This window comes from Liolophura sinensis, chromosome 3, assembly GCF_032854445.1.
Source record: "Liolophura sinensis isolate JHLJ2023 chromosome 3, CUHK_Ljap_v2, whole genome shotgun sequence".
Taxonomy (NCBI): Eukaryota; Metazoa; Mollusca; class Polyplacophora; order Chitonida; family Chitonidae; genus Liolophura; species Liolophura sinensis.
The window spans coordinates 14380194-14401537 of NC_088297.1; the positions used below are offsets into that span (position 1 = coordinate 14380194).

The window sequence follows — 21344 nt, forward strand, 5'->3', positions numbered from 1 at the left end:
TGTGAACTTAATGTCTATTCCGGTACACATTTAGTTGTATATGTACGGTAGATGATTATGACATTTGACGCTTTTTGACATATTGGCCCATGTTATATTTCGGTAAATTCCGGAAATCACCGTGCTCGCTTGTTGTGACTTGAACGCATTACAAACAAATTATTGGGCAGTGACAAATTTTTGTTTGGTCGAATGAGTCTTTAACGCGAAAGCTTTTTACCTTTTTCTAATAAAAGTTGACTATGTGTAATATAAAGTAACGATTTCTCTCAGGGGATAATTTAGGGAAGAGTTTGCACAACGTATTAACTTTAACCATTGTGATTAAACGTGTCTGAGTTTGTTCTCAGTGAATGGTGCGCCACCTAGTGAGCTGTGACGGAATATGTTTGATCACGTGATTCACCTGGACGACGAGCTGTTGTTGACCGCAAAATCAAGCGCAGGGAAAGTTGGCTTCTTTGGCTCGGCATTAGAAAGAAACTTATGTCAGTCGAGATGAACTTGTGATTACCTGTGAGCTCGGATATATTTGTTGAAGCCATTTACTGCCGAAATAACTTACATTATCGGTGTAGTTTAGACAAAAAGTCACAATGAGTCACGTGGATCCAGGGTAAGTTTCTCTCTGACCTGTCACAACAACAACGCTGTACGTTTGATAAGTAGCCATGGAGAGAACGTAACAAATTTTATGTTTCGTAAATCCATTACATTGTTGAATGAATGGCAAGATTCATTGGTGCAGGTTTGTGTGAAATAAAAGTGATGCTTGCGTGTTTTCGTGTGTTTAAGGTTAGACAATCTGTCACACGGAAAAACAATCTGTCATGGTAATTTTCTCAAAAATTACCGAAAATAAGAGAATGGAAAATGACAAACTATCAAATAAATTTGCAAGATGCACAGGACTATTGATTTCATTTGAACCCACACAGATGTTTGATGTAATATATAGACATTATGCCGTATCAAATTCAAACGTGTTTAATCATAACCAGTGAACTGTGGCTTTAAATGTATTCTAGCAGGTGAAATCACTTAGCAGAAAAATTCTTGCAATGTGTCGATACACAAATTATACAGGGACTAGGCCTGCCTGGGTATTGATATCTTTCCAAAAATATTTTTGTTCAATGATTGGACCATATATATCTGTCAGGTTTATTATTAAGATTTTTCATTTGTGCTACCTTTTCATGCCCTGTTCCTGAAATTATTTTAAAACCATAAGAAATTGACAGCAGAAGGTGACATTTGATCTTTTTGTAGATAATTTGATGTTATTGCAAACGTCAGGAGAGACCAGAATATCCAGTTGCCCTCTCTCATAATACACATTGATACCCAATATATGGTGGTATTTTAATACCTATCTACATATTTCCATACAGTTATCAGGATACATGTCCATGCATATGTGTTCACAATTTTGATTTCAAAATTTCATTAAGTGAACATATTTGTTGGAATATATCCTTTTGGATCCAAGAAATTCTAATTTGTTTTAAAGAAATGAACTATTTTAAGAAAAGAAATAAATCAACAGTTCATGTAAACCCCAATGTGTCAGTGATAATTGTTAAACTATGGTTTCTGCATTGATCAGATGTTCTATGTGTAGCAGTTCATGTGGAATCTCACATGATCTACAATTAATGGAAAATCAATCATGTTGATACAATAACATGGTTGGCAATGTTGGGATTGGGGATGTGAATCATATCAGCCCTCCACCATTAATGATGTATGTAAATTTAACCCTTTTCAAAGCGGATGTATCTTAGGGTAAACACAGGATACCACGCCTCAGAGCATCAACTGTCGCAGCAGAATATCATATCAATACCTACTCATCCCAGATGATGAGTTGTTGCCATAGCAACAGATGAGCATAGCAAGATGTGACTTGAGAGATATATATTGATTTTTACACGTTCTGGTGAAACATGGCTAAATAAATACTAGAAGTAGGCAGTCTTTGCCTTAGTGTCACTGCTTTAAATATTTGCAATTGTCGTCATAGCAACTATTATTTTCTCACCTTTTACTGCAGTAGCGTCAGTATATATATCTATTTTTTTCTAGCTCTCCCTTACGTGTGCTTTTGCTATTTCTTGCACCAGCCTGAAGAGTAAAACTGATTTGAGGCAAATTGTTTGTTGTGAATGTTGTAGTGGTTGCTATGGGCTAAATTTTGAGGCAGTGGCAGAGCTTTTTCTGATGTATTTGTGAAAAGTTTTTATCGTCATTAAATCAATAAAGGCACAAATTGGTAGAAGAAGTATGAAGCCTGAACGAGATAGTCAGACTCCGCTTTATGGTGACTACCTCAGTCAGGATCCAGTTGGAAGAACTTCTGAGAGATAATCTTGCGAAATGGCTGTGAACTTGAGCAGCATCATCAAAATTATGAAAATGTGTGACAGTCAGCACTATGAGCGGTTAGTATGTAGGCATTGATATTTTCTTATTATTTTATTCAGTTTGATTTGTGGCTAATGTTGTATCGAGACATTTTTTATCTTGTAAGATGGCGGTGAGGTTTATGGATGCAGGAAGATAATCATTTGAGATATATTTGACACCTAGTTGCACATGTATGTTTGACGTGACTTAGTTATGGCAATGTCTTCTGCTTAAAAACGTGTTAGGGGCCTCCGTGGCTCAGTCGGTTAGAGCGCTAACACAGCGTAATGACCCAGGAGTCACTCACCAATGCGATCGCTGTGAGTTCAAGTCTAGCTCACGCTGGCTTCCTCTCTGGCCGTATTTGGGAAGGTCTGGCAGGGCTTTCCCCCGGGCTCTGCTCTTTTTCCTCCCACCATTATTCTGGTCGCCGTCGTATAAGTGAAATATTCTTGAGTATGGCGTAAAACACCAATCAAATAAATAAATAAATAAAAACGTGTTATTTTTTTTTTTCATGATTGCTTTGGAGTGAGTGAGTGAGTGCTTGGGGTTTAACGTCATACTCAACAATTTTTCAGTCCATTATTGGAAGTATACTTCCTATCTTTTCTTATCTTTTACACTTCTTGTGATTCTTCAGTCAAATAAGCCAATTTGCTTTTCTGTACATGATGAAAATTCTTAATTCACAGTCATAGTGAATCACCATTTAAAATGGTCAAATGCTAAAAGGGTAAAGAATTTTATTCACTTTTTTGGGTATTTTTGATATTTTGAACATATTTTATCTTTTTTTTTTTTGTTCACCGTAAGAAGATGTGCATAGAGTTAAAATACAATTACATGTAACTGGAGTCTGGTGAAAGTCTGAACATTAATTTTCATACATGCATATCTTTTCTTAAAGGCAGGACAGAAACATTAAGACTATTGATCATACTCTCATCTGTGATGATGTATTTTTCGTTCTTGAAGTTTTAATTCTATAAATTTTACACAGTATTCGTATTGTCTTCGCACAATACATGTACTTTTGTGATTCCTCTTTTTGTTTGTAAATCATGAAAGAGTGAAATATACCTGTACCACCCACAATTTCTCAGAGAATTTTTTTTTTTTTTTTGTCTCCGAGACAAAACAACATCTGTATTCAAGGAGAAAAATGTTTGTTTAATACCCTGTATATGACACAAAGCTTCAGGTCACTTGAAAACAAAAAATATCATGTTGGTTTTCTATTTTCAGCCCCCTTTCCTCCTACAACAGCCTGGCTGACCCACACTTGTCAGGCTTTTTCTCTAACACTCGCATGAAGAAGTACCTATGTCGACAAGGACTGGTGAGTTTTCTTACTTCTCTATCACTCAAATTTAAAAGATATGACACTGTCAAAATGATTGCATTTTTAGCTGTAAACAGTGAGATTTATGTACATGTGGTACAAATGAAAACCTAGCGAAAAGCAGGTAAATGAAAGTCATCTCGCATGCATGTATTCATAACAGGAAAGAACCGACCCTTAGCTCTAATGTAGAAGATCAGAAATGGAAGCAGTATGATAGGCCTAAAATAAGATCTCAGTAGACACATGATGTCGACTTGCGGCTCTCGTTTTCACAAGTGTACAGAGTATGTATATACATGTTATTTAAAAAAAAAAATGATTATGATTTTATTCCTGTGGTCAGAAGCGACACCCATTCTTGACAATGAGTCAAGAAAATGTACTGCTTTTGGAATAGTGTGCAAGCAAAATGTTTACTAGGTTGTCTTCACCATTATAACTTGGCCGTGCAGAAAGGCCAGGAAAAGCTTGAGCATGCTTAAAAATACCTGGTATCTTTTTATCTCTGCCATACTTATATTAGATTGTTGTTCTTTCCTATGTTTAGATTACCCGGCGAGGCCAAATCGTTTCGGAATCCACATACCGGATAAACATGGCACGTAAAGAACACAAGAAACATGTGAAGAACTTGCTGGCTTCAGCCATTGTGCACAAGACCCTGGACATGGAGCGGCATCGACAGGTGGAGATCAAACGAAAACTGGAAGAGATTGCGAAAATCGAGCTGGTCAGGCGTGTGCGGGTAGGTTAACAAATTTGAATAATCATTTGAGTTACTGATGAAATATGTGTTTATTCAAGTTTTATTTTATAAATGATGTCCGAATTCCACAGAGCCAGTTGTGACTCCCATCAAAATTTTAATACTGTATTAGAGGTGGTTTCTGGCCCTTAGAAATCAAAATTTTGACCACATCTTCAACATGATAGAATCTTAATACAAATATGTGGAAATTTCAACTTCCAGTACCAAAAACAAAAGCACGGACAGCTGCTTATATTTCAAGACATTGTGAAATTGGCCATTCAGCCAAATTCCAGAACGTACTCAAGAGCCTCACATCAGTCCAAAATAATGTATGCTATATTTATCAGATTTCTGTGAATGAGCAGACATTCTTGTTACTAAACCTGGTTGACCTTAGCACATCAGTGTGGGCTGCACTTACTCAGTTCAGGAACTGTTCTCATTGCCATCCAGTTGCCATACTATTCAAATGTTTCGAATCATATGAAATATGATGGCATGTCCAGCTAGATCATTTGATTGGTTACAGATGTGACTATTCCTTACTGCAAACTGCTCTCTGTGAAGAATTAGACTTTTTGAAATTTTCAAACAGAACAAACAGCAATCAAAAGTATACTTGTAGATGTGGTAGATGCAGAGTACATACATGTATATATATTGTAAAGGCACAAAAGTTTTTGCCTGGGTATTGTTGTTTCATTTGCTAAAGATAGCCTATGGATGGTGCGATGTTAGCCAAGTATGTATATGTTTAATGACAACCTACAATTTAGCTATTACGATGTTTGTTGAAGACCACTCGTCTTCCACCAATATCTTAGTGTTTGTACATGTACCATGTGTTCGTCACACGTGGAGAAGTTTGTCAGGTTGAAAGTTGTAAATTATCCTGAGTGGTTTACTGCTGATAAATGACTGCTTGACCTACAAGGCAGTCTCTGATGTAGTTCTCCACCCATAAAACTGACATGTAAGTGACAAAAAAAAAAAAAAAAAAAAAAAAATTAAGATAAATATAATTTGTCCCACTACATGCCTAGCACAATCTGTACATTAGTGAACACACATGCAGTTTGTTCTACATCAGGTCTTCCAATTTGAGGCGTGCTATCACCCTCCAGCGGCTATTGGCACTCCTGAGGCAAAGGCTGTGCTAGCAAGACACACCTGACAAAATCCAAAGTCTGAGAAGTGTGAATTTAGGTGTGCCAATCACACACTCCTGAGCCTGGTTGTTCAAAACTGCCTGAAGGCTTAATAGCAGATTTAACTTCAAGCGAAGTCTTCAGTTTTGTACTTGGCCCGCAAAATAATTGTGTAGCAGACCCAGGGATTCTGTGAAAATTTCAAATCACTTTAAGATTGTTACTTCTTATGTAGAAAATATTGCTTGACAATGTCAATTCTGGGTAACTTATTGTGAATCAAATTTCGGGTAAAATAACGGATGGGAACATAATAAGTTTAATAACTGAAATTTTGACGTAAGTCTAAGTTAGCGTCGTGATCCTGGGGCCTATACATTAAATGTCAGCTAAATTTGCTGCTGTTCCAGTTGGCCCCTGTACTACTGTATTGGTTTTTTGTTAAAATCATAAATACATAATGTGACTTAATAGCTAATACACTTTTGAACAACATAGCCCTTTTTGCAGGGGGCGTTATAATCACGAACCTGCTCAAAAACAAAAACAAATTCCTGCTACATACATGTATACAGGTGTTGAGTGGCTAATTGAGTGATAAGTTGAGTGATAATTGATCTTCCTGTACTGTATATAGTTTATAATTACATGTACATGTTTATACAAAGGGCTCAACCAAGCCTTCCCAGAATATATTCTTCATTTAAGAAGAGTTGGGCTATAAGTCTCTGTTTTTTCCTGAGCTTATCACAAGAGACCCTCTGTGCCAGCGATAGTTTTAATTGTAGTGTTTACCAGGGCTTGTTACTATTGTCAAGACCTGTGTATAGCATAGCGTGTCAGGTGTAGCCTGCAATGTGTATAAATTGAGCTGCGCATCGCTGTTCAACAATATCATTGACCCTGTTCTAATGAACCTGAGCATGTTCAGGCAGGTTAAGAGTGGATTACAAGCCATTTGTCAGGGTTAGTTTACAGCTATACAGACCTATAGTAATATGTCTGTTGTTGCATGTTTCCCAGGATCCAAGATTCCCCCTGTTCCATGTTTTTTTCTAGAGTCCAAAGTGCCCCTTATTCATGTTTTCCAGGGTCTAAACTGCCCCATTCCATGATGTTTTCCAGGGTCTAAACTGCCCCATTCCATGATGTTTTCCAGGATCTAAACTGCCTCATTCCATGATGTTTCCCAGGGTCCAAGTTACCCTCAATTCCTTGCTTTCTTGTATACAAAATGCCCTTTGCTCCTTGCATTTCAGAGTGTCCAAAATGCTTCTTACTTTCCAGAGTGTCCAAAATGCCCCATATTTTGGGATATGAAATATTCTGAAATATGATTTTGAGTGTCCTAAAAGACCTGTGTTCCGTGCTTTTAAGTGTGTTCAAAAAGGCCACTATTCCCAGCATCTAAGAATGTTGAAAATGCCAGTTACTTCTGGCTTTTAGTAGTGTCCAAAAGCCCCCATATCCTGCTTTTCAATGCCTGAAATGCCCTCTATTCACCGCTTCTCAAAAATCCCACCAATTCCAAACTTCTCAAAATGCCACATGGACATAAACGTGATTGCCATGAAATGAGTGGAACATTAGTGCAGTGTCAAACACCAATGTAACAAAATAAATAAAAAAAAACAGAAAGGACTCGAGAAAATAAAGTTTACATCAGAAAAATATTGAAAAGGCATGTTCCACGTGTGCTTGACTGTGTACATATACAGTTCTGCCCAAACATTGAAGAAGCCCTTGGATACAGTGTATTGGACTTGTAATTTATTGATTTTTTCGGACCAGGTATAAAATATAGCTCTCACCCGGGACCAACTCACCTGAGTTTAAACCGCAAGTAGTCTTTTGACACACCTAGACGTTTAAGTGCTCTCATTGTCTGCTGTCTCATTGAGTTAAGTACCATCATTGATTAATATGGGAGACAGGAAACCATTCTCCTTGGGCCACCACCATGAAATCCATGTTGATAGGTTTTTAGGTCACGAGCAGACAGATCAATCTTAGTCTTCGGGTAAAATGTCTGGCAATTAATTTTGAGTGTTTACACCTGGGGTTAAAGGATGCAATTTACAGGGTTTATGTAGGTGCAGTTTCTGCTGATATGTTGATAGGATACTGTATTTCACCTTTTTTAAAATGAAGTTAAGCTTTTTTCAAGTGAAACATTTTACTTGATTCTTATTGAGCCAGTGAAGAGGCCTTTTTGTGAAGTTTGAATAATTTGTTTGTTAGAAAACTTACATGCAAGTGCGAGCATTAAAATTATAATTGACAAGCCTTTATGTGCTTCTGAAAATGCATTTTTTACTTACCAAACTGAGGAATCAAGTAAAACATGTCACTTGAAATAAGCTTAACTTCAGATGAAATATGAACAGTATATGTGTAATTTTTTGAAATCTTTTTGTATTAAAGCTTGCATGGTGCATTCAGCTTAGCTTCCTTGTAGCATCGATAAAGAAAAAAAAAAGTGTACTGAATCCTCAACAAACCCAGACAAACACCTAAGATGTTATCATAGTTTTAGCATGTTAGTAGGAGTATTATCTGATCTGCATTAGTTTGTAAGTTTTGTGAAGCTCATATGTGCCCCTATATCAGAACAATACATTTTAGTCTTCAAAATCATTTGAAGTATGTTTTCAAACTGCATATAAAGTTACATGTATGTATACTTGGCTGTTTGATATTTGTTGAGTATACCTGAAGTCCAGCTGCAATAGTATGATAACTTAAGTCTCTCCCTCGTGTCTGCTCATTGACACAGTTAACAGAGAATAAATCCAAGTAAATCAATACCTGAATCAATAAATCAGAAAGTCATTTAAGTGGAGAACTCGCAAAGGTTACTTGACATTAAAAATAAATCATGAAAAGCTATTGTTGTTGTCGTAACAACCTTTGTCTGGGCTGAAACCTTGAGCTGTTTAATTAAAATAAAATGGGGCTAAAACTCATCGTTAAGTAAACAAAATTGTTCTGCAAAGTTTATTCTACCCGATGATGTTTTACTCCTTTTTTTTGAATATTTTTATAATATTTTTATATTCAGCAGTGAATAAAATTCTATGAAGAACTATTCTGTATTGAGATTTAAATGCAGTTATTGTAAACAGTTTAATATAGCTCGCTGTCATATCAAGAGTCGGGAGTGAAATATTTGTATACACGTGAATGGCATTCATCCTCACAAACCCACATGTACATACATTTCTTTACAAATGTGTTGATACTAGGAAGGCAAAACTCCACGGTTGTACATCGGCGTTGTCCCGTGGTTCTACCCTCCTAGTTACCATTATGACTCTGCTCAGTGGGAGGAACTAAGGGAAGATAACTGTGGCGAGGAGAAAGATTGGGCTGATGATCAGTTGGTAGTAGTGACTGATGTAGTGGTAATGAGGGTTCATTATTCTGTGTTCACTACATTGTCACTGACTGTATTCACATGTCACGCTTTCACGAACTACATGGATTTTTTTTCTTATCTTTGTATCTTTTTGAAAATTGAAAGAAAAGGATAAATGCATCAGCCTGAGTGGAAAGATCAAAGACAAACATATCCAAAACTACCTTGACCTATTTTTTTTTTTTATTTTTATTTTTTTTTTTTGAGACTGAATAAATGCAGCAGTAGATATATGCACATTTAATAAGTGTACAGGCTATGTGAAATGCTAAACACTCAATCAGGCTATGCGTTCATGTCACTTGTATGTGGTAGTTAAGTCTACATAGGCTTTGTGAAACATGGAGAGCACAGCAGTGACATATAGTCATAAAATTAAGAAATCACATGGTATGTGTCAGTTGGCATTTGATTGATTTATTTATTTGATTTGTGTTTTACGCCGTACTCAAGAATATTTCACTTATACGAGCATTATGGTGGGAGGAAACCGGGCTGACCCCGGCAGAAATCCATGACCATTCGCAGGTTGCTCGCAGACCTTCCCACTTTCCGGCCGGAGAGGAAGCCAGCATGAGCTGGACTTGAACTCACAGTGACCGCATTGGTGAGAGGCTCGCCAATGCATTACGATGCACATGCGCGCTAACCAACTGAGCCACGGAGGCCCCCTGTTGGCATTTGAAATGTGTAGGCTGCATGAATGTGAAACTGTGTACGCTGTTGTGGAATTAAGATTAGCATAATCCTGTGTGTACACATTCCACTTGTATTTTGTGATTAATTTTTCTAGATATTTTGCATATCTAGAAACTTTCTATTGAAACACTGAAAGCACTATACATTTGTATGGACATTGTACAATGTCATCACATGAAAAAGTCACATTACGCTGTGCTCTTGTCACCAGAAAGATCATGGGGTACATGCCACAAGCATTTTGTATTTAAGTTTGGACACATTGCTTACTGCTGATAACAGAGAGAAAAGTTTAGTATGGTGGCTCTTTTATATGTTGGACTTAACGTAACTTAACATAAATGTATGCGACCCAAAAGTCCATGTCAGTTTTGTGGAAAAGGCACGGTATAGTTTTAATGGAGCATGCTCTTAAAATTATGGAACTCAGAATGCATTAGAAATGTAGTGGTGGACTTGGCGCATTGGTCTGTTGTATTGTACCATCATTACCAGACTGGTTGAGTGAAAATGCTGTAACTGCTGTTTAATTAAATTTCGCTTTTACTTTGTGCGATATTATCTCTGGTGCTTAGAAGCAATATTGAACAACGAGAGCTTTGAAGTCTGTTTTAATAATATAAAAATAAATTTAGAAATATTGAAGCAGCAGTGTGGGGAGGAGGTGGGGTATCAAAATACCATATTAGTTGAGAGTCCAGACACTGCTAAAAGACTGTTGCCAAAAAGCTGTGAACCTGTGGCCATTAAATTTGTATGAAAGTTCAGTGTTCTATGAAAGCATTACTATTAAATAGCATTTTTGTGAAAAATCACTTTTTTTCACACGGATGTTCTTATATTTGGATGTAAGTACATGTATGTCTATATGCATGCCCAGCAGTTTTGGAGCCATGTTGTTTAGTCTGATGTTTATGCCTCATACAGGGCGATAGGGCTCGGCAACGTGACGATGCTATCTTGCCTTATCTTAGTGCCGGATCAGGCAAATCTTATCGCCGTAAATCCGCCGGCGACAAGGTGAGGAGCAGACAATCACGAGAGGGTGCTAGATCGGCCTCTCCTACAGTAGGACGTGTGAGTGACGTTTGTCAGGGTGTCTGTGCATCTGGCTGTCTGTCTGTCTGTCTGTCTGTCTGTTTGTTTGTGTATCAGTGTTGCACAACCTCAATATTTGTCTCACACTTAATCTTTTTTTTTTTTTCATCTCTCGCACAGGTTTTGAGTTGCTGACCATTTTATTATTGTCAGTAGTTGTTGATATTGCGTATAATATTGTTCACATATATATGCAGTTTATGTTAGGCTTCATTGACACTGTGTGATTGATTGTATCAACTCGTCAAATTCGACCTTTTAAACAAAAATAGAAAAAATGTCATTTCACAATCCGCATTCTTCTACAAATCATATGAAATAATGCTTTGTTTTGATTTTCACTCCACTGGTCAATGCCTCTATCCACATAGTGTGAATGTTGCTTTAATGTGTATCAATGTGGTTTCAGGGGTGTATCTCTGATTGTGCACCAGTGGTAACAAGAAATGCATTGTTAATATTCAGTCTGCCATTTTTGTTGTGTTCACAATGACGTATGAATGGATGCCCGTAACTTTCACCTGCTCAACCTTCAGGTCCAGGCTCCCCAGTACATACATGTACATGTAATACTTTTGTTTTTGTCATACAGCCCCAAAACCCCAAACATCAAATACATCAGCTTAAATAGGACCAGGAGTAAAATGCTATCATAATTGCTTGCATGAACAGGGATGTTATCCCAGAATCTTAACTTTGCTGCTTTCAAAATGGTGCTTTTGTAACAAACCTAAGTACATGTAAGTAAGAAAATCTAATTTTCCGATAATGACCTTGTGTATTTGAACTGTTACTCATTAGTTTTATTTCCTGCCAAAAAATGCCAAAAAATTGTTTCTGTTGAAAGCCAGAGTATATTCAGTGGTTATTACTACCACGAGCTTGGACCTGTTTAGGTTGAAGGGGCTTAAAAAGGGCGTCTATTCTCTCAATGTCATGTGGTGTTTTTGCTGTTGTTATTGATGTTGCACATTTTTACCTCCCTTGTCCTGAATAGGCCTCTACATCTGGTAACAAATCAGAGGAGAATCTTCTCCCGTTGCTCGCGAACTCGGCTCGGGCGAAACGTGGGAGACCCGTGTCGGGCCCCACACCCCGCAGCAAAGCCCGCAAACAGCGTTCTTCACGCCCCTACAGTGCCCCAGCAAAAGATAACAAACTTCATGCCAATGTAAGTGACACTGCTTGGGGATACTGTGTTTAATTTCAGGAAGAATTTATTTTTTTTTTATTATCATTATTTAAGGGGACAGTGGAAAGCAAGAAAAGTGCATCATTTATTTCGTTGATCAGGAGTTTAACTTGGATTTTCTAATTAATGTCATTTTATGTTTTTGGCTCAAACTTGGTTTGATCTTTAAATGATTTTCAAAAGCAACATATACATATATTATCAAATTGAAATGACCATGGTGTGAAAATTGCTGATCCAATATCAATAAAGTGTTTGTTATTATGTCTATTAATTGTAATTCTTGTGAAGATTTGGTAAATGTTGTGTTTTGGGGGTTTTTTTTGTACTAATACTGGATTGAAGATGTTTTGGCACTTACATGTACATGTATACACATTTGTTGTTTGCACATGCGTGATGTTGAATTCATTTCTGTACATACACATGTATGCAAATCAAAAATCATATTGCCATATATGAATGATTTCTTCCTCATGTTTCTGTATCACATAACTGTTTTGCATAAAAATGGATGACTAAATGGAATTTGTAAGTGACTTCCTCATTTAGAGATTAATTTTAACTGGTAAGTTAATTTGCATGAAATAGTATGTCACAGAAAACTGTTTGATGTTGAAAAAGTTTTTATCTTATGAGGTGCACTCATATATGAAATACTGAACATCTACAAATGAGTATACAACAATATGGATGCCACATCATATATTTTAATTCTACACCTGGCTGAAGTTTTATTTAATGCTTGCAGAGTGGTCGTGAGGGGAGATCACTCAGTAATGATGACGGGCGCCCAGAATCACGCAGAGGGGCTCGTCATAGAGAGCGAGGAATGGACGAACTGACCAAACATGACCTGAACAAGAATGGCCTCTCCAATGCTGAACTGGACACTAGAAATCTCACAAGTGTAAGAAACCTCAGAAAATGTTGATGCTCTTTGAATGAGAGTTCAACACACCCAGATTGATAAGTGTTGAAAAGCTTGTTTCTTGGGCATGAGGAGCTCAAAGAAAGAAAGGAGCTGTGTTCCATTTTTGTGACAGTATTTGCTTTTCTTATGAGTGAAAAATTTTACATGTATGTTAACAGCTCATGCAGCTTGAAATGCATATCAGTCGAATACATCCAGTGTAGGGGACTAGCCAGAAGTGTGAAAGAGGGTGTCCCTTTTTTGGGGGCTATTTTGTCATTATACGTGTAGCAGGGGGACCAGATTTCATTTTCCCCTTTCTTTCCCATGTTAAGTTCTGGAAACAGGGTGTGCAAGTAGCACCAGTTTTCTGTTTCATGAGTAGCTGGCTACCCCATTGATCCAGTGTCTTTTGTTTTCGTTTTCATCCTGTGTCTTTTGTCTTCATTTTCATCCAATGTCTTTTGTCTTTGTTTTCAGCTTGACACGGTTGCTCTTAGGAAGTATGCGTACATGTTGTCAAAACACGAGCAAGGTGTGAATGCCGTCTCACCCTATCTCATGCCCCAAGTTGGGTACCGGCTGCCGTCTCCACCTAAATCACCCCGAGGGACCGCTCGTTCACGAAACAGTCGCAGACGACATCAGTCCCCTCGCGACTCCCTCTCCGCCCGTTCTGTGTCCCCTGGGCAACATCAGGCAAGGGGAGACGACCCAAAAGGGTCCCCAAGGGGCGATAAGGTCACTGTGGATGTAAGTTGCTATTGTTTTTTGCTTCATTTGGGAGATAAACAGTACATTATGTGGTGATGTACATGTAACTAGTGGGAGTTACGAAGTTGATATTTTCAGGGATATTCATTTAAAACCCTTCATTAATCGTAATTACATCATTCTTAAGTATGATGTCAACTAACAGTCAAATTAATACAGACATTTCGCGGAAATTCTTTCCGACAAAAGGAAATAAATAACTAAATGAATGTCCTCAGGGTCAGCTGATCATCCATCGTCAGGAGCCTGCGATGAAGGGTCAGGAGAAGGTGCAGTCATTCTGTACAGTTAGCATCAAGTACCACGGGAAGAAGCTGGTCCTGCCCAAGGACCAGGTCGACCCGTATCAGGAGGTGCTGGTGGAGCAACAGCACTGCGGTGGCAACACGCTGCACGTCTTCAAAGAGAAGCTTCTCCCTGGATGTGAGTTGGTTGGCATTGCTTGATCACAATTTTGGCAAACCTGGTGAAGACATTTCTCATCTCAGTTAGCTGTTCTAAGTTCTGAGCTGTGTAACCTATTACAGCATTTACTGCTATGACTTCGCAGAGCTTGTGAACTACCTCTTTGATTTTCAATCACAAATACAGAAATGATTGACCTGCTGGACAAACTCGTTTTCAGTGATCAGTGAGAGTTAGTCTTTGCAGACTGGTCTAATGACCAAAGTTTTGTAGAAAGTATAGGGTACACTTTCATAAATCTTTTTAATTTGGTTTTTTGCATCTTTACTTCTAAATAACATGTAAGTTTGCCTTGTGGTGCTGTGACTGATTGATAAAGATTATCATTTACATGAGTTATGGGAAATATGACCTAAAAGTGTGTGAAATTGGTCCCTGGCAACTACATTGTATGTATAAGGGGAAAATACGGAAAAAGAAACAGAAAAGCATGGAAAAAGGTTTTTATAAAATATCCTGAAAAACTGTTTTGTCGTGCTCAATCTTGTGTACATATTTGGAGTACATAAATATACAAATTGCAAAAAACAACATTTTCAGGTACGTTGCTCAAATACAATCATGTAATTAGTAAACTAATTGAGAAATAAGTGGAAGATTCTCTGCAGTATCACAGATCTTTGATCTCTTTGCAATGAATAATTCTTTCAGGTAAGATCAGGCTTTTTATCAATCTGGGGCACATCAAATACCTGTGTGTAATGTGTTTGATATTTCAGCAACTTTCCGATTCATCTCACGTCGTCACAGAGGCTACCCATTCAGCTTGTCCCTGTACATTGATGGCCTCATGGACTGCCGTGTCAGCTCGTGCTGTGAGTATAAGCACGTGCCCGGGTCAAAACTTGGCGGCAAGCAGGGGCACTTCTCCCTTGTGGGCGTGACGGGATCTGCACCTTGCTACAGGTGGGTTGAGATTTGAATTAAGGCCATTTTCACTAAAAATATTAAAATGCGAGAGAAAAAAAATGCAGAAAGGATAAAAATTGGTCTGATAATGATAATAGTAGCATTGATAATAATGAAAACAGCAAGGTCAATGACTAGCTGTTAATGAGACTACAGAAACACACACTGAGATGCTATCTTCATTGTTCAAACAGGTGCCAGGTTGAAAAAGAACTGCGTCTTCAGAGAAAGACCAAGAAGAAATCCAAAACTAAAGCTGAAGCCACCAGCCATGAGGATCAAGAGGAGGTAACTCAGGAGGCCGAGAAAGAGGAAGAAGGTAAGAGCAGAGGTTTTGTTTTTCTGCACTGAGATTGCGTCTCTCTGTTGTCGAGCTTGTGATGTGTATTCTGTTTGTCAAATCTGATACTGAAAATGCCTTTTTATTTGCGGGTATAAACTTTCGTGGATTTGGTAAGAAGACACATTCGTGGGAATCAGCTTTTGCGGATCTGAGCAGAATTTTTGGACAACTGATAAACGAAAATCAAACTTCAATACAGAAACGTCAAGTAATAACATAACTCAAGCATTCAAGTAACAATGTTATCATTTGTTTGTACCTGTAAGATGTGACAAAAATTCTAGACAATACAGTAACTTGATTAGACAGTGGAAGTTAATCTTTATAAGGCGAAGTCCTTACCTGCTGTGTGAGCAAATATTTGTGTCGCTCACTTTGGGAAACGACAAAGGATTAAATGTGATGTAAATAAATCCCACAGTTTAATTCTCATACATCAGCAGTGTGAGTGAAACTTTGAGTGAACTGTGACAGATTTGAGTAAATCATCGATAAAAAAAACAGCCTCTCTCATCGTATGTATATCGTATCATGTACACACGCCCAGTATAAGTTATCACTTCGTATGTCTCTAACCGCGGCAATAAATCAACAACAACATCGTCGCAATGTGGCGATACTTAGACGGAGCAAAGTCTCCTTAGAAGAAGGCAAGATTAACTGACAATCAATTAAGCTGGATTTGTGAAAGCCGGAATACATTCTAATTAGGTATTTCTTATTAACGTGTAAAAGTATTAGAACTGTAGTGCTTGTTAACGAATTTATAACTGTAACGCCTACTACTTCAATAAATTACTTACATGGGTTTTATATTCGATGGCGCTTATTATCGTGGAAATGTGTGAAATCCTGTGAAATCATAGAATATTAGTACCACGCGAATAAAAAGGCATTTACAGTAACTGCTGGTTGCAGATTCAGGCAACAAGAAGTGTGAATCAAGACACTGTGAAGCAGCTCTTTGGCTTATTGTTTGGTATCCAGTTTGGTGTCACTGATAGTGTCCATTGGTCAGAGGAATAATTTTTTTTTTATACAGACCCAATTTCCTCGACTGATCGTTGAACTCTTTTGTGTTCTGACATACTTGGTGTAAACTAGTATATGAGTATACAAGTGGATATAAGTTTACAAATTTTATATCTTTGTTTATCTTTTGATCATTGTTAGTGCTTGATACTTAGATTAATGTATATTTCCTATTGTACAGTGACATGTAGTATTGCTTGTAACTTGTTGCATATCAAATAGATCTATTATTGTGCTTTTGCTGCCTAGTTTTTGACTCATTTGCATATTTATGTGTCATGATTTTCTTTATTTTGTTTATTGTAACACATTACAGCTAGTACATATCTTTACAGGGTAGATAATAAATATACAGTAAATCTTTTCACATGTTAGCAAGGTGTTTATTCAAGCTTATTCTGAAGGCATTATTCTGTGCAGACAGCTAAAATTGTATTTTTTGTGAAGTCCTGCAATTTGTGAATCCAGTTAGTGTAGATTTGACTAATTATAAATGTGCATAAATTGCACTGAAAGTTGCTCTTTCATATTCGAAAAGGTTGAGAAGTTTGGGCAGTGAATTAAAATACCAGCACTTGTGTGGCAAAAATTGTTATCAAGTATGACAGAATTCAAAAAGAAAAAATTCAATTTTATGCGTATGTATCTAATATGATTTCGGACATGGAACAAACCCCGACTGACTTTGTATCATAGGACTTGTGCAGCTGTTACATTTAATACACTGAGACCTCTGATTATATTTTGGAATTTTCAATTGATCACAGTATTTTCTCATAAGGTACCCAAGGGTCTTCGTTGAAATCATGATTTGTGTTAAATATGTTTTATTGCCAGATTCGCCATAGGTGTATCAAACTACTCATAGAGAATTGAATCTGCTGTAATACAAAAAATTATGCCGTCTTCGAAAATGAAATAATTAACTTAAATCTGTTTTTTTTTTTAAGTTCTGTGCATGTACCTGTAGTGATTACATTTCCCTTAGAAGCTGTGCATGTAATACAAACTTGTAAGTGTAAAGTGTATCTCTATGTAGATATAGATGTCTTACCCATCCCTGCATGTTTTCTGTCAGAAACAAACATAGTACCAGTAGAGGAGAGTGACAGTGAAGGGGAGACAACCAGGAGTGACGACACACCCAAGGAAGTTGATGTGAATGAGACAGCAGATGATAAAAATGGTGATTATATACTACAGCTGGTAACGATGTCCATGGAGATGTGTGGACTCCTTCAACCATCACCATCTGTTCATCTGTTTACCATTTTAAGACCTGTTGAGGTCTTAAAACAATCACGCTTTCATGACCATGGCTTGGTTATTATTTAAAGCTGTCTTAACTTTAGACAACCCTAACTTGTTCTATAATTCCTGGCCCTGATTTTCTTAGAAGTTTGAGCTAGAGATAAAGAAAAGTATCTCTCTTATATTGTGAAACAGTTTTGCCTTCTGTGTTGATCATACAAAGAAGAATCCAAGTTTTCATCTCTGCTTCAAACTGATTTATGATATCAGGTCCATAGCTCCATAATCTTCAGCCATGTTGGGTCTCCGTGGCTCGGTTGGTTAGCGTGCTAGCGCAGGGTAATGACCCAGTAGTCTCTCACCAATGTGATCACTGTGAGTTCAAGTCCAGCTCATGCTGGCTTCCTCTCCGGCCGTATGTGGGAAGGTTTGCCAGCAATCTGCGGATGGTCGTGAGTTTCCCCCCAGCTCTACTCGGTTTCCTCCCAACATAATTCTGGCCGCCGTCGTATAAGTGAAATATTCTTGAGTACGGGGTAAAACACCAATACAAATAAATAAATTAAATTCAGCCATGTTGGTTTTGTAAATATTTGCTCTTGACTCTTAATCTTATATTTCTGTCCTTATATTTTGCAATGTGTGAATATTAATTGCAATTTACAGCATATTCATGTAGATGGGTGTACTTTAATTATTGGCCCTAATGAACAATTTATATCATATAGTACAACTTTACAATTAAAGCTGAGATTTACTGATTCACTTCTAGACAAATTTAATGTGGTAGCATGCAGTGGTTTAAAGTAGAAATAGTCAATTGTTTTACCAGTGTGGAATGGAGCTCTTGTCTGACACTCTCTTAGCCAAAATCTTATCCCTTTGACTCGATAACGTTTCGCTAGTTCCTGTTACGGGCCGATGAACAGTGTTTCTTGCTCTGTGTGTTTAGTCTGAATAGTAAGACTTTAATCTCATTGATAATTTAACCAATGTGAAATTAAGTCTATAAATCTAGTGTCAGGTTTCAACGCAGAATTCTTTTGAGTGGAATTTATAATGATTGGCAGAACTCAAATGGGAATTGACAATTTTTTTCATCATTTGCATGTTTTTTAACGCTCTTTATTCTCAGAATATGAAGAAGATTTTGAGGATGAAGACGAAGACAAAGAGGAAAAGTCGAAGGAGAAATCTGATGAGGAAAGCGATGAAGAGGATAAGAAGGTCGAGGATGAGGCTCCACTAGAGTTGATCCATGGAGAAGTCGAGGAAGAAACCCATCAGAGAGGTAAGGCTGTTCAAATGTTTTATAAGAGCCATGAGTTGGGAAATAAATCAAACTCTGTCACCGGTTGTATGTGAAAATGAATGGAAAGAAGGAAGAAGAATTATTTTCACCACGCAGCGTTTTTAGAGTGTCACTTCACTTTTGAGTTGATGATAGTGCAACGACTGGTTGACCCGTATCAGTATTATAGCTTGGGCGGGGCGGCTTATTTGCCTTTGGTAGGGCTTCTCATTGAAGCAGCACTGGATAAAAGAGCAGTGGAAATCTGTCCTGCAACAAGGAGGCACGCAAGGAGGCACATTACATGCACTCTAAGGATTCCTTCGTCATCATATGACTGACAAATTGTTAAGTACAACGTTAAACCCCAAGCACTCACTCACTCACCTTTGAGCTTTATTTCCCCATCAATCATACGTATCATCTGTTTATAATTTGTTGATGTATATTTTTGTCAAATGGTTTTGATTCAATGGTCGTACCTGTTGGTTTACATATTTACACGCAGGTGATCATGTTGTTTGCTCAGGGTTTTAGATCAGATTGAGAAGACACCATGGGGACATATTGCATCCTTTCCCAGAATGGAGTCACTTTTGCATGGGGGTATTTGTCTTGACATGTTCATTACTGCACATATTACACTCCAATACCCAATTGTTTTCCTATGATTTTGTGTCCAGGGTCTGGCATCAGTAGTATTTGGTTTGTTTTTAACTTCCCAAAGACCATGGTTGCTAGATTTGCCGTTTCCAACATGTATGGAAGAAATGGCTCAGTTTTAACCGCTCATGAGCAGTAACAGTCTCATCCTTCATTTTTATATTCAGACCACCTAGGTGCAAAGTAGTCATCCTTGGATACAAAATGTGTGCACTGAATGTATATAATTATGCATGGGAGCTACCAGTATGGCAAGAAAGGTCGAGGAAATAGGGTTTATTTGTTTTCATGCAGCAAACTTAGCACTAAGGTCACATCGGTTGTAGCACTGTCTTCTTGCAGAGGTCCCAGGATTGTGCTGTTGCAAGAGACAACACTGTCTCGTAGCAAGAAACTTTCTTGTGGCAAAAGATATCTTGTTGCAAGGGGCTTGGCACTGTCTTGTAGCAAAAAACTTAATTACCACTGTCTTGTAGCAAGAGACTTGGCATTTGTCTTTCTGAAACAGTCTTAAAACTGTCTTTTAGCAAGAGACACGGCACTGTCTTTTAACAAAATATTTTACACTGTCTTGATACAGTTTTAGTAAGAATGCACATGTGCTGGCACCCTCATGGATGTGAGTGCATGAAATTCACCCCAGAGGCTATTGTTGAAGGCTCACCACATACTTTAAGTTGAGCCAGCAAGGGATGTGTCTAGGTCAAGTTGTGTAAGCTGTCTACCTCAGTTACCTGCGAATGGTTACACAGAGACATGTGCACAGATGTCAGCGGTTCCATTTTGTATTGGACGCTCAGATGTGCAGTATACATGTAACCATGGCAGCAGATGTACATTTCAATTATATAAAAGCTATTGTTGATATGGCCATAACAGAACTTTACCAAAATCACCTAAATCCCCCGCATCCATTATTCATAAAGTACAGGTAACTGACATACGGCTTTCAATCAATAAATGGCCAGTTCAGTCATTAATGTCTATGCCTGCAGTGTTCATCACTCAAATTATTGTCATAGTTTCTACACATTTCTTATCTTGACTTTGTCTTACATACATAAAAAGGGCTAATACAGTGCAGGAGCACGAGCAGTACCAGGTCTGCATTGTGAACTAAAGTGGACATGCACGTATCAGATTGTTTATTGGGTTATTGTTACAGTTGTAAGATTTATTTTGTAGTGTGTTACACTTTATGGTAAAAAATATCTTGTTAAAAGCAGTTTTGCTGTCTGTTAAAGCTGTGATCATGTATCATTGAAATCATGTGTTGAATTCAACATACTTCCTCTTAGTACTTCGTCGTCACTGAAAAATTGTTGAGTACGACGTTAAACCCCATGCACTCACTCACTTCTTAGTACTGCTATGAATCCTGCACGTGCATTGCAGGGATATTTAAAAAAAAAACATTATGTTAAGCTCAACAGAAACAGGACAGATAATATAATATCCTTGTATATGGTACTTAAAAGTTGGTGCATGGGTTTTTTTTTGTTTGTTTGTTTGTTTTGTTTTGGTTTTTTTTGTTTTACCCGATTTCGATTTTCACAGATAATGAGGTTTATGAGGAAGATTTTGAGGATGAAAAATCGATGGAGGATGCAAATGAAAACAGAGAGAAATCTGAGGGTGAA

The 21344-nt window shown here is 37.6% G+C and overlaps 1 protein-coding gene across 1 annotated transcript in view; it reads left to right on the top strand.

Annotated features, from left to right (window-relative positions):
* The first annotated feature begins 434 nt into the window (after nucleotides 1–434).
* Nucleotides 435–21344, top strand: part of LOC135463392 (glutamate-rich protein 3-like) — a 54559-nt gene continuing 33649 nt past the window's right edge. The window contains exons 1-11 of the mRNA XM_064740651.1: nucleotides 435–616; nucleotides 3658–3751; nucleotides 4305–4502; nucleotides 11869–12042; nucleotides 12815–12973; nucleotides 13457–13729; nucleotides 13969–14173; nucleotides 14935–15121; nucleotides 15319–15443; nucleotides 17578–17685; nucleotides 18886–19041. Coding sequence (XP_064596721.1) covers nucleotides 597–616; nucleotides 3658–3751; nucleotides 4305–4502; nucleotides 11869–12042; nucleotides 12815–12973; nucleotides 13457–13729; nucleotides 13969–14173; nucleotides 14935–15121; nucleotides 15319–15443; nucleotides 17578–17685; nucleotides 18886–19041 — 1699 coding nt within the window. The 5' untranslated portion in view covers nucleotides 435–596. The remainder of the gene's footprint in view (nucleotides 617–3657; nucleotides 3752–4304; nucleotides 4503–11868; nucleotides 12043–12814; nucleotides 12974–13456; nucleotides 13730–13968; nucleotides 14174–14934; nucleotides 15122–15318; nucleotides 15444–17577; nucleotides 17686–18885; nucleotides 19042–21344) is intronic.